Source organism: Lepus europaeus, chromosome 8 (genome assembly GCF_033115175.1).
Source record: "Lepus europaeus isolate LE1 chromosome 8, mLepTim1.pri, whole genome shotgun sequence".
NCBI lineage: Eukaryota > Metazoa > Chordata > Mammalia > Lagomorpha > Leporidae > Lepus > Lepus europaeus.
The window spans coordinates 76,543,682-76,557,838 of record NC_084834.1 but is presented as its reverse complement, the minus strand read 5'-3'; the positions used below and the strand labels follow the sequence as shown (position 1 = coordinate 76,557,838).

The window sequence follows — 14,157 nt, the reverse complement described above, 5'->3', positions numbered from 1 at the left end:
GTTGCTTTTAGCTCACAGCCTAGTGCTTTTCTTTTATCGACTTATATCAAATGTTTTGAGAGAAGAAATTAATGCTTCGTTGAAAACAGGACTCAATGACAGGGAAACAAATTTCCGTGGACAACAGGGAAAATTAAGAGGAGGCAAGCGACATTTATACCAAGTATTCCCCACTTCCATGAGCTAAGGAAGAAGTCATCTTCACTTTGTAAAATATACTAGTGGCTCTAATCTATTGGTGTCCAAAAACAGAGGGAGAGTTCATTTGTTACTCTCCATTTGCTTCTCTTGAGTGATATGAGATGAAAACATAGATTTATTGTCCCCAATAGTAGTAATCTGACTGTATTAAACAAGTTAATCACTGGCTTCTTAGCATAAATTATGCCAAATAATAATTTATTTTATAGAGAATTTGTAATTTAAAAAGAAATTATGCATTCTCATAAGTGTCCATGCTTAGTCAGAAATATGGATGACATGAAATAGTGACACTTTAAAAGTTACTAACCTGCAGACAATGCATCATAATGTAACATGCACTTATGAGTTAAATGACTACTTAGCACACAAGGTGTTATACTTACATTCTTGTTTAAATGTGAAATACTCTGTTAGATGTCTACATTCATGATTTCCACGAAGTAAAAACAGTGTTTTTGGGTAAAGAATTTTCAAAGCCCACAAATACAGCACACACTGGGAAACATAAAAAAAAGATATAATTATTAACCATTATATTCTTATACATTCCACTGCTCACATATCATGAATCATGTGTGTTATCATGAACAAAAATCCGGAAAAGGTTAGGCCTTATTATGGAGGATATTGATAATCAAACAGAAAACAATGATTAGTACAAAGCAAAGGTTCATCTGCACTTAAGATACCCATGCACTGAGGATCACAGACCCAAGAAAACAGTGAAGTACCTATGGTTAACAGAAGTAAAATTACATGGCCTGGGGGAACTGGGAGAGGCTATTTCAGAATAAAAGAAAAAGAAAAAGGAAGATGTTTAAAATGAAAATATACCAGAAGTGAAAATATAATAACATAAAAGTATAATTAGAAATGTTTAATAAATAATTCATAAATTAAAAAGCAAGCACTCTCTTTAAAGAAGTAACTATTGGGATAGGCATTTGGCCTTGTGGTTGAGATGTCTGCCCCACAGTGGAGAACTTGGTTTCAATACCCAGCTCTGGCTCCTGACCTCAGCTTCCTGTTAATGCAGACCTTGGGAGGCAGCAGTGATGGCTCAAGGAATTGGGTTTCTACTACCCACATGGGGGATCTGGATTGCAATTCCAGTTCCTGGCTTAGGCCCAGCCCAGCCCTGCTCAGATCTGGATGTTGTGGGCATCTGGGGAGCAAGCCAGAAGACAAGTTTTCTGTCTGCCTTTCAAACAAATAATAAAATAAAAGTGATTTTTTTTTAAGAAAAAAATTCAGGCAAGATAAATGGAAGAATCAGAAAGGAAGGGTAAAAAAGGTTGAAGGCAAACCCCCAAAGCTCAGGCCAATTGGATTGTGTCTCTACTTTCTCTCCGCGTACTCCCAGCCTTTGCATCTTTCACTCAGTGTCTCTGGTACATAAAATCTTAAGCTTTTATTTTACATAGAAATTTAATTAAATTGAAGGCCAAGCAATCTTACTAAACTTACTGCTGATAGCTTGAGAAAACCTTTCACAAACCTAAAACTCTCCAATTAGCTACCTGTACACTTAAGTTTGTGTGGAATGATGGCTAACTATGCATTCACCAGGTCCAGAGTAAACCCACATTGCCACATCCCTCCTGGAATGAATGTTAAGATAACTAAAATAATCAAGTATTAATATCCATTTCATTATTCTCAGCATTCATTAAATACATAGGGAACAGTAAACTATGCTTTGAAAAACAGGTATGCATTTTAGCCTCATAAAATTAGTGTCCTAAAAGTGAAACTAGGATTGTATGGATCCACAACTGACACAAGTCTGATTCTAGTTACTAAAATCTAAAACCAAAAATCACACAATATTTAGACTTTAAGAATCAGCTTTCCAACATGTGGTATATGTACTGGAAGTAAAAGCTGCTGGCAACTTATTTGCTGTGCTGCTTGTGAATAATCATCAGTCAGCTTACATGATAATTTATGAAATGAGTAAAAACAGATTTTGTTTCAATATATAAGTCCAAGTTTTAGAGAAACTTATCGGAAAAAGCATATATTGTATTGTTCCAACAAAATACCATCTCCAACAATGTAATTATGATCCAAGTAAGCCAACACAACAGGTTGACATTAGATTATAAAATATTACTATAATTAATATTTAATTATAATTCTATTACATGATTAGTTCAAATTCAGATGAATAGTGGTATACATATTTCTGAAAGATTGGCCAGGTAGCCTGAACAGTGATGGCTGAAGAACCATCATCTACTGGTATGTGTACGGTTCTCTTGTTATCTCAGTGGGCAGTTTGGCTCAATGATTATCTCACTGCTCTGCACTGACTTTTATAGCTACAGGTACGTGTTTTAATAAAAGGAGTCTGCATTACTCAGGGTTGTCTAACATTGCAGAGGAGATATGATGATGGTAGACCTGTTGGCAATTCAAAACATATTGCTGTACCATCTGATACTAATGAGTATATATACTTATATATATATTTCCCAAATTTGCAAACTCAGAATGTCTAATATGAATGAGTATGTGAAATCTTTTAAGGTATAATTAATTGCTGAAATTTATAGATTGAATGCATTTTATTTATATTTTGGGGGAGAGAATTGATATATGTTTTTGGCTGTACAGTAGCTACTTTTTTGTAAGGTTTATTTTACCAACAGTATAATTTATATCAGTGAGGTGCACATTTTTAAATTACAGGTCAGTAGTTTTTTAGAATTGTGCATCCCATGTAGCTACTGCCCACATTCAGTTACACTGTAGCACCCGCAGGCTCCCTTTTCTCCCTTCCAATTAATATCTCCCTCTGGAAAGACAATCACAACTCTGATCTCTCTAGATCCATTTATCCTGTACAATTTATTTTAAAGTAAATAACTCTCCAACTAAAACATACACTTCATTTTAACCCCACTCAAACACTACCAGAGGAATCACTTTGCATTTTGTGTTAAAGATCTTCTATTGGCATTCAGTATGTGGCTGTATTAACTCCAGTTTTACTGAGGCTGTTTCATAACTAAAGCCTCAAAAAAATGATGTTAAATATTCCTATGTATCTATTTACATATTTTAAATAATGTAATATACATTTGATTTCCCTTGTTATTTATTGGATGTGAAACATCTAGCATATGCATTTAGGAAACATTAGCTCTTTTCTATAAAAGAAAGGAAGGAACGAAGAAAAGAAAGAAGGGAGAGAAGGAGGTGGGAATGAAGAATGGAGAATGAGAAAGGAAGCAAGACAGTAAAGCCAGCAAGCAAGAAAGCAGGCAAAAAAAAAAAAAAAATCCTGAACTTCTAAATTCTTGGCTCAAAATATCCTAAAAATATGAGTCTGGTTTTCACATTTTATTTCCTTCTCCCCTGTGGTAAGAATAAAATATCTTCCCAAACACCAAAGAACACCACAAATGCAGCCACTACGGAAGCAGTGGCATGGTAAAGGAGAGGGCAGGCGTGGACGGCAGTAGCAAGCCTGCCAGCTTCACCCTCAACATCTGGTGGGACAGAGCTGCCAAGCACAACGCCGTGTTGCTGGCAACGATCTTGCCATCTACAGTCCTAACATTCTGGTGAGCTGAAAATGTTAGGGAAAATTATAACCTGATATTAAAGAAAAAAAAAGTAAAGTCTGTGGTAAAAAGAAAATTCATAATCAACGAGCGATGAAGTCAGAATAAGTTAAATAATGAGTTATCTCTGTCCATCTGGTGTCAGATGGCTAATTAGAAGCAAATGTTCTCCGACTTCACCGGTTAAGGTAGAGATGCAGCACTGTTATGGGGGCCTCTTTGCACAGCAAGATGTCAATGAGCGGCACTAATCACTTCCACCAACTCCACCCATCACTGTCTTTCCATCTTTTCCTCTTAATTACAGGACTATTGACAATTTAAAGTCAGTTCCTTTCCTTAATAGGAAAGATTTAGCATCCTCTATAAACCTGCATTAATTTTTGTCACAGACAGAGCTTTCTTCTATGTAGCGGCCTTCTCCAACAAAGTGGCATTAAGGATATCATTTTCTTCATCTGTTTACGGATAGGGGGTGCAATGATTTACAATGTGACTTATACTTTTAATTTAATGATCAGTAATCTTGAAATATTCCCAGTAAAGTATATTAAAACATGACAGAAAGAAGTTAAGAAAGAAAAGAAACTACCACATTAGCATTATATCAATCAGCTCTTTGAAGTAGAACTACCTGTGCTGTGAAATCCCCATCCAAAGTGCTGCCTGTCAATCACTGGACAATTAAGAAGGCTGTGCACTGGTTGGGAGCAGAGCCAAATGCCTGAAATGTCAAATGCAGCTCCTGGAAGACATCGTTTGCCTGGTCTGACAAGCTTGTAGAGAAGCAGCAGTGCAGTAGCAATGCACGGTAAAGACAACTGGCTACACGCACGCGGACAGCCAATTTCTTCCTCGTGTTTATGGCACTATTCTGTCACCTAACACTGCTTGCTGTACTGCCTGCTTGTGATTCTCAGGCAGTAGCACCGGGCACTGGCTGACTTGTCGTGGTTCATTTTGTTGTATGAGTTCACAGCTAATAAACAGGACAACTCTTCACACTTAAACGAGCTTGAGGCCTGAGGTGAGATCTGGATGTAAGTGAGCATTAGCGAATGGCCAGAAAGACAGCTGGAGGAATGAAATAGAAACAAATAGCTATGCATGCTTGCCTGCGGTTCTGTTTCTGTCTTCATGGAGACACACATTCAGTCATGGACATACATACACATATGCTGGATCAAAGAGATTAGGTAGTGAGCGCAATGCGGTCATCGAAAGAGGAATATTTAGTGTAAGACAAATTATTACTCAAGGCAAGACTACCTCTTTCATCATTACTCAAAAGCCTGCTTGTTTCACTGGGGCTAACTGTGTAGGAAATGATTTCTGATCTTGGCAAAAAAAAGATGATTGGAGGGAGTGGGGAGGGTGCATAAAATGGGTTCTATGTACTGCCCGGAGCATATTACCTACTGCCTGTAAATACACCCACCAGACTCTATTAGAAATCCAAACCTAGTCTTCAAAGCTGATTTGGTAAAAATTAAACTTAAGTGCTCCCCTTTGCCCAGAGGATAGCTGAAGGAGAATACCAGCAGTGGAGCCCTGAATTATTGAAATGAATCAAGAACTTTTGGAAGCCTGGTAGGATAAAACCTGCTGGAAAATTGAGCCCTTATTTTAGGATTTTTTTAAATCGGCAGTATTTTACTCACAGAGCATATTTTATATTCAGTACTTTGAACTTCGGATCACACAGGTGGGGAGATGGCTGTGTATGACTACATGCATGGGTGAACGTAACAGCACGTCTCAATTTTTACATTACTGACATGCATTTTTGGCAGCACTTTTTGATATATCTAAGGAATATGGGTTGTGCATACCTGCAGGGTTGTTGAGGTAATGGAAAGAGCACAGGCTTTGAACCCCAGCACCCACTCTCTATGTGTGTGACCCTTTCTGAGCCTTGCTTTCCACACCTCTAAAACGAAGGGGTTTATAGCAGTGCCTTCCAGAGCTGAGGAACAAATGAGATAATCTCTACCACGCAAACAATGGCGTTCACAGCATGCAAACAACATCAGCCTACTCAATCCATAATAAACACTATCAAGGGCTTCCCAGGAAGTGTATTTTATACAAATGTCTAAAATACGATGATGTCACTGAGCCATTCCAAAGCCCCTCAAAAGTCACAGTGTAATAAAAATGGTTCAATTATGTATGAGACATTTTGTCACTTTTGTATATATGCAGCAAGTTCCTAGGGTTGTTCTCTCAGAATCTTGGAATTTAATGAAAGAGTTATTTTTAAATGTGGTGACTTTGATGTATGCATCTCAGAACTTTTAAATGTCCTCTGATATGTACATTGATATATCATCAACATATTGTGATTCTTTTATTTTTGATCATTTGCTTGGATTTCAAAAGGAGCTTATTATACAAAATATCACAACTTTCATAATACAAATATCTATAATAACTGTGGACTTAAAAAAAAACCCTGGCAAGGAATAAGGTAGTGATTTCTGCATTTCATGTTCTATAAAGAAACAGAGTTCACATTTTTCAAAGGATGAAATTCAACTGGCCAATAGAAACATGAAAAATGCTCAGGATCACTAGCTATCAGGGAAATGCAAATCAAAACCACAATAAAGTTTCACCTCACCCCAATTAGAATGGCTATCATACACAGATACTTCAAAAAACAACAAATGCTGGTGAGGATGTGGGGGAAAATGTACCCTAGTCCACTGTTAGTTGGAATGTAAACTGGTACAACCATTATGGAAGACAGTAGAGATTCCTCAGAAATCTGAAAATATACCTACTGTATGAACCAGCCATGCCTTTTCTGGGAATTTTCCCAAATGAAATTAAATCAGTATATAAAAGAACTATCTGCATCCCCATGTCTACTGCAGTTCAATTCACAATAGCTAAGATATGGAATCAACCCAGATGTCTATCAACTGATGACTGGATTAAGAAAATGTAGTCGGCCAGCGCTGTGGCTCACTAGGCTAATCCTCCGCCTGCAGCACTGGCACCCCCAGGGTTCTAGTCCCGGTCGGGGCGCCAGATTCTGTCCTGGTTGCTCCTCTTCCAGTCCAGCTCTCTGCTGTGGCCCGGGAATGCACTGGAGGATGGCCCAGGTCCTTGGGCCCTGCACCCGCAGGGGAGACCAGGAGGTCTCTGATATGTGGTAGTTAATACAGAATACAAAAAAAGAGTATAAGAATGAAATGGACATCTTGTGATTTGATTGTTGTTTTTAGCCTTTGTTCAAACTGCTGTGGAACTGTGGTCTTCCTACTTTTTACTTGTTGATTATTATGGTTGGTGGTATGTTAAGCCTGTGATTATAGAGTGGATTAAAATTATGTTTTTGCAAAAATTAAATCAAGAAAAAGGAAGGCAGTAGGAAGGGGGTTTAGGAAAGGAGAGGGAGAGGGAGGGGAAGGCGATTGTCTTCTTGGAAACTGTACTTATGAAACACATGAAATCTATTCTATTAATAAAAATTAAAAAAAAAAACAAACAGAGGTCTAAAATCTCTAATTAGGAAAGGTTTAGGAAATTTCAAATGGCCTGAGGCTAGAATCCAGAAGCCTGCATGCAAGTAAAACATCAAAGGTAAATAAAGACCATTATGAATAAGAAATGGTATAGTATCATTTACAGACAGAGCTGATAAGACAAAGAAGGAGAAGACCAATTTCTCGCATTGTTATTTCCTGCCTATCATGGTCTTTCTCAAAACTGGCTGCCCACTGGCTTCACCTAGGGCCATGTTATTGAATCTGAATCCTTGGGATGTGAGTTCAAGTGACTAGGCCACTTATGGAAAATTTGCATATACAAAACATCATACTCCTCTCTTTCTTTTCCATCTTGCTGGATGTGATATGGAGACAGGAGGGTTGAAACTGGTGTGGTAACCTCGGGTTAATAGATCACCTTGGGAACAAGGCACATCAGAGTAACTAGGCAGCCACACCAGCCCTGGTTTGCCCATCTAAGATTTTTTCAGAAAGAGAAATAAATTTTTATCTTGCTCAAACTATCATAATGCAGGGGTTTCATTTAGTTGTTGCTGTCATCCTGGCAAATATTGGCTCTGACGTGCTACATAGGTCTTAACAAAATTTGTACTTAGTTGCCCTTTGTGCCACTTAGGCTGGCCAAGTAAGCCTAAGAACAAAAGCAAGGTTTAAAACATGCAGTAATGTCTTTCTCAGTACTTCTGCTCACCTCGGCTTCCATCCGTAAGTTAAATCTTACTTGCTCTTGGATTCCATCTTCCCCAACCATGCGTGCTCTTAGCATTCTCTCACTTGCCTATATTCCAATAATATCTAGCTTCTATACTTCCTTTATTATAACAATTTAATAATCCATTCAAATAACTGAACTCTGGATGATCACCTATTCTAGGCTTCAGATTCCACATGGATTTTTATGGTTTTATTTTCCATTGCAGATTTAGGCCTCTGGAGAGCAAGGATGGACGTTACATTTATTCAAATTCCTCATGGTCACAATCATAGTTCATTTTATATGTGTGCCAATAGTTGCTTCACAAATGGAGATATCAAACAGTATGCTTATATGTGTTAACATGCAAAGAGAGAGTATGTAAATGACTAGAGTTGAACTGAATTATCAAAACAAAAAAACCCATAAAAGTTGTATGATTTTAAAACAACTTTAAAGCAAAATCTGTTTGAGAGTGACATGCTTTTTGACATTAAATATCCCTTTAGTAAATAAGATATAATATAAATTAATTTATAGAATATTTTATATGATACTAAGCAACATATCATGTTGGTATGACACTTCTGCAAAGTTGATTTATTTCCTTCATTAACAGTAACTGTTTTCCTTTTCATTGCTTTTTTTTTTTTAGAGTACATATAATTTCAGCTAGTATAAATGAGCTCATTCTTTAAAATTGATTCTTATTTCAAACCATTTTTTAACACCTATTGAGCCTTTACATGGATGTCACACTGTGTCAGGGACTTAGAACAACAAATATATGAACAAAAAAGGTCCTGTCTTTATTCTGAATGCCATTTCTACTTCCCTAAAGCAGTTGCAGAGAGGAACTGGAAAGGAATCTCAAAGTTTTTCTGTTTTGTTTTAATTAATGAGTTTGACAAATTATTCTAGTAAGGTGACAGGTGCCCAAAAAAAACACATACTACAGAATCTGTGAGTATACTCACTCAAACACGCACACACACACACACACACTGCTGTGAATTAGTAAAGGTAACTTTTGTCTCATATCTATAAGGCATCATGTAAATAGAGTTCTATTTTTATTATCAACTGATTATTTCATTCCATGGGAAATAGAATTATCTAATATAAAATAAGATGAATTTTTCCATATTTGCACATATGAAAAAATACATAAAAGGTAAAAATCTTACTATTAACCATTTATTTGGCATCTCCAAGCATTAAAAATCATATGAGAATTAACTGAAATAAGAAACATACTAGCTCACATGAACTGAGTGCACTAAAGCCCATCGTTATAAACTAGAGATTCCATTAACGCAAAGATGTTTATCATTCTTAGGTTACTAAGAAGCAATGATATGGACTTACTTCGATACTGAAGTACCCTCTGTCAACATAGTCCCCTAAGAAGAGGTAGCGAGTGTTGGCAGGTGATCCCCCCACTTCAAAGAGCTTCATCAAGTCAAAGAATTGTCCATGGATGTCCCCACAAACTGCAAGAAACAAAATTCATTTTATGGTCACATTATATTATGACTCTGAGTTAGATAATAAAATTGCAAAATTTTAAAGCTAGAATGGTATTAGATTAATTTTGGCCAAAATATTGCTTTGCAAGTCAGGAAAGTGAGACAGAAAGCTAAATACTCTGCTTCAGATCCCAGGGTTAATTTGTGGCAGAACTGACTCTAGCATCCAGGTCTACTACTTTACAGTTTAAGTAACATGTGGAAAATAAAATAAATATGGTCATTTTTGTGCATTTAAAAATTCTATATGAGACACTGTGTTAACAAGTTTATATACATTTTCTAATTTCATCCTAACAATGTCAAGGGTATATTTGCATTGTACAGATAAGAGATAAGGCAAAGACAGGCTCAGGAATATTGGCATAATCTATTCACAACTGAGGAATGCAGAGCCACATCAAGTCATTGCTTCCTGAAGAAATGTAGACACACTTCATAATACTATGCTTTATTGAACCTAATAAGTAATCAATTATAACATTATTTTATGTACTGCTAAGAAAAAAGTTGAATTAAAATTCAAAAAATATTTATAGCATAATGCCAATATGAGATATTAAGATGAAAACAATATTAAAAACTGTTATATCATCAAAGTCACTAGGATTGATATTTAAACCCAATACCTTGAAAGAGTATTTATCATTTCTCTTTTTTGAAATGTTTATTTCCTTTAAAGATTTATTTATTCATTTTGAAAGGTAGAGGTACACAGTGGGAGAGACCCAGAGAGACATCTTCGATCAACTGGTTCACTCCCTAGATGGCTGTTAACAGCCAGGACTGGGCCTGGCTGAAGCCAGGAGCTTCATCCAGGTCTCCACATGGGGCAGGGGCCCAAACACTTGGGTCATCTTCCAAAGCTTTTCTGACCATTAGCAGGGAGCTGGATCAGAAGTGAACAGACAGGATACACATCAGTACCTCTATGAGATGTCAGCATCACAGGCAGCGGCCTTTACACCATGCCACAATGCCAGCTTCAAGCATCTCTTTTTTAAAATCCACTTACTGAGGGCCAGCACTGCAGTACAACTGGCTAAGCTACCACATGGGACACCACATCCTCTATCAGAGTGGTAGTTTCAGTCCCTACTCCTTGCTTCCAATCCAGTTTCCTGCAGACGCATTCAGGAGACAGTGGTTAGGGCTTCTCATCTCCCACAAGGGATGGAATTCATGGCTTTTGACTTTGATTTGGCCTAGCCCTAGTTTTGCTGGAATTTGGGGAGTAAACCAGTGGATGGAAGATCTCTGTCTCTCCATCGCTGTCTCTCTGCCATTCAAATAAATAAGTAAATAAATATTTTTAAAGAAAAAAACAATAGTCACCACTTATTATTTCCTTTGCCACTTTCAAAGTCCTAAAAAATTATTACTATCTCCATTCTATAGGTAATGAAACAGTATAGCTTAACCAGGTTCTGTGGCCTGACAACTTTAATGCTAAAAAATGGACAACCCAGAACATAAATTAAGATTTGTTTTATTCAAAGCTTTTCCTCTCAATCACCACATCACATCCTTAGATTTTGTTTTGATATATGTGTATATGTATTTTAATATTTCTCACTATACTGTGCTTGAATGATGAACATGATGTGGCCACTGCTGCAACACTATGAGGTGGGCAGAAATGAATGTATGGGTGAATAGGAACTCAGAGGTCAACACACGGTATCTCCCCACAGTGCATGCTTCAGTCACAAGCAGGATACTGAAATGCTTTCACATGTATTCCTCTATCTGACACAAGCTGACAGAAAGAATAACATCTAATAAGTTCAATGAAACAATTGTTAAAACAATGCCTGAAATAAAAACATCATGTAAGTTCTTATTTATTTTTTAATTTTCTTTTTTTTTTTTTTAAATTTTTGACAGGCAGAGTGGACAGTAGAGGGAGACAGAGAGAAAGTTCTTCCTTTTTGCCATTGGTTCACCCTCCAACGGCTGCCGCGGTTGGCACGCTGCGGCCGGCACACCGTGCTGATCCGATGGCAGGAGCCAGGTGCTTCTCCTGGTCTCCCATGGGGTGCAGGGCCCAAGGACTTGGGCCATCCTCCACTGCACTCCCTGGCCACAGCAGAGAGCTGGCCTGGAAGAGCGGTAACCGGGACAGGGTCGGTGCCCCGACCGGGACTAGAACCCGGTGTGCCGGCGCCACAAGGTGGAGGATTAGCCTACTGAGCCGTGGCGCCGGCCAGTAAATTCTCATTTTTAACACCAATGAGTAAGGACTCACAGCTCTATAAACTGGAAACAGCTAGAGGGGGATTAATTTTACAATAAGGGTGCTTGAAAACCCCAGCCAACCAAAATGGATGCCAACAGCAACATAAATAACAAGGCGTGGTGACTGTCAACCATCCCTTTGGTGGATTCCAATCACCTAGTTTCTTTCTTCTTTTGAGCAAGAGATCCACTATAGAAGTATTTCTTACATGTCTGAAATAATGCTATTTGACTTAATATAATATACTATTATCTTATATATATATGTGTATATATATATATATTATTTTTGGACAGATTGAACACCTTGCAAATGGGCCCTTACCCTCAATGGCAGTGAAGGATCTGGCTTGGGAGACACGGCCCCTTAGACACCAGCTCTTAATAACATGCAGCAGCTTAACCAAGGGAAGCAAAGAAAGCAACCAGAGGTTTGCTTCAAACATAGCCGGGCTGAATTTGGGGTTGCAAAAACTGACATAAAACCTTCTGAAAACTTAAAACAATAATATAAGACAAATATCTATTTTAACATAGATATGATAAACTGACATACCTTTTATTACCAAAACCTATAAAAGCCAAGTCAAATGCTTCTTAGTTAACAAGTAATAAAACTCTTGATCCATCATCCACTGATTTATCCTTTGTAGTACAGTTGGTGTGAATTGCTTATCAAAAGCACCTGTTTCTCTGAAGTTGGAATTTTTAGACCTGCCATCTGTACGCTTCAAACCTCAAATCACAAAACAAAGAAAGTTTGGCTGGAAAGCATGCCAGGACATGGCCTGAACGAAGGGAAGTGAAGGGGAAAAAGGATGAAACAGGACAGTTTCTTGCCATTGATTTTACAAGCCCTGTCAAATGTAAGCACCTATGACCCTGGCACTTTCCAGCCAGGGGCTTCCCACAGGCCTCTCCCCTTCCTGGGTTTCTTTCAGAAAGATCAGGGTTAAACAGAGGGTTGGGCTGAGAGAAAATGCGAGGACGGCTGATGGGCATCAAGTATATTTGGAATTTTTATTATCAGAGCTGGTTTAATAAGTATATTTTAGGCTGTCATTTAATGATCCGCAAGTCAAATGGTTCATCAAAAAATTCACGGAAAATGTACTTCAAAAAAAATAACTAAGCATGGATCTCATAATTCTTTTGTACAAAAACAAATTTGCCTTTCAGTTCTATTTTTTCAAAAACTTTTTGAAGTGCTCTCATTTGGGGAAAAAGATATTTAACTGTTCATTCAAAGTTGGTGTGAAATTAGGATTTCATTATTATGTGAAAGAATCAGTCCATGAGAGAAGGATGAACCTAAAAAAGGCAATAACCAACAGCTTTGATTACAGCTATTGCTCAGCCCTTGTGTATTGTCTAAGTTAATGTATTTTTCCTAATGTCTTTATGTCTGAGAACCTTCACAGTTTTGACATCAGACTTCAGGAAGAGAGTGGCCACTATAATAAAGTTTTGAGAGAAATCCATAGATAAGTACCTAAGAGAATGCAGAGTAGGGCCATGGATAGGCAGAGGCCTAGCAATACTTTTCATTTACCAGCGGCCCCCACCCTCCATCCTACCTATCGGAGTCCAGCAGATAAGGGAAGCTGTCTAGTTGGTTGCTCAAAGCATCCAATATTCCAGAAGACTAGGTCCTTTCATTTTCCACTCTATTTGATCTGATGACCCTTCTAAATCAACCAGGCTTTGAATAAGGTCTATTGTATCTTATGCTTCTCCACCATACTGATGTTTCTCATCTTCTCCTAGGTCCCTGGTATTTGCTTCTCTTTGCAAATGGAACACTAATGTTGAGTAGAGCACCTAACTATCCTGTGAGGGACCAGCATGATAGGACTATGATGTGGGAAAGGTTGGTTGACAGGTATGACATCGTATTAGAGAGAAGGAATAACTTTTGGTGTTTGTAGCTTAGTAGTGTGACTATTGTTCATGACTGCCTTGTGTATTTCAAAATAGTTAGAAATGAGGAGTTTTGAAAGAACTCACCACCAAAAAATGGTAAAAACTTAGTTATTATATGCTAATTAGTTTGGTTTCATCAATGTTATACCTGAATCAAAAACTCACATTATACTCCCTTAGTATGTACAATTATTATGCATCAAACAAAAATTTTAAAGGAACAGAAGCAGCAAAGACACAGAAACACAATATAGGAAATAAAAACACTCCTAGTACTCTACGAAAACATCAATATACCTGGCTGAATATTCCAAAAATAATTATACTATGACTTTAATGGGTTAACAGAATGGTACATATTTCTATCAGAAACTTTAGAGTTACATTACTTAATAAAGGTAACTCATTAAATATACTGAAATAAAAGAAAGGTAATTTTTCTGGACCATTTCATATCATTAACAACTTGGTATGTCAAA

The 14,157-nt window shown here is 37.4% G+C and overlaps 1 protein-coding gene across 1 annotated transcript in view; it reads right to left on the bottom strand.

The window, feature by feature from the left end:
- Positions 1-14,157, bottom strand: part of PPP3CA (protein phosphatase 3 catalytic subunit alpha) — a 325,310-nt gene that overhangs the window by 80,157 nt on the left and 230,996 nt on the right. Inside the window, exons 3-4 of the mRNA XM_062199820.1 lie at positions 9,357-9,481; positions 588-699 (exon numbers count right to left, since the gene is read on the bottom strand). Of these exons, the coding sequence (XP_062055804.1) occupies positions 588-699; positions 9,357-9,481 (237 nt within the window). The remainder of the gene's footprint in view (positions 1-587; positions 700-9,356; positions 9,482-14,157) is intronic.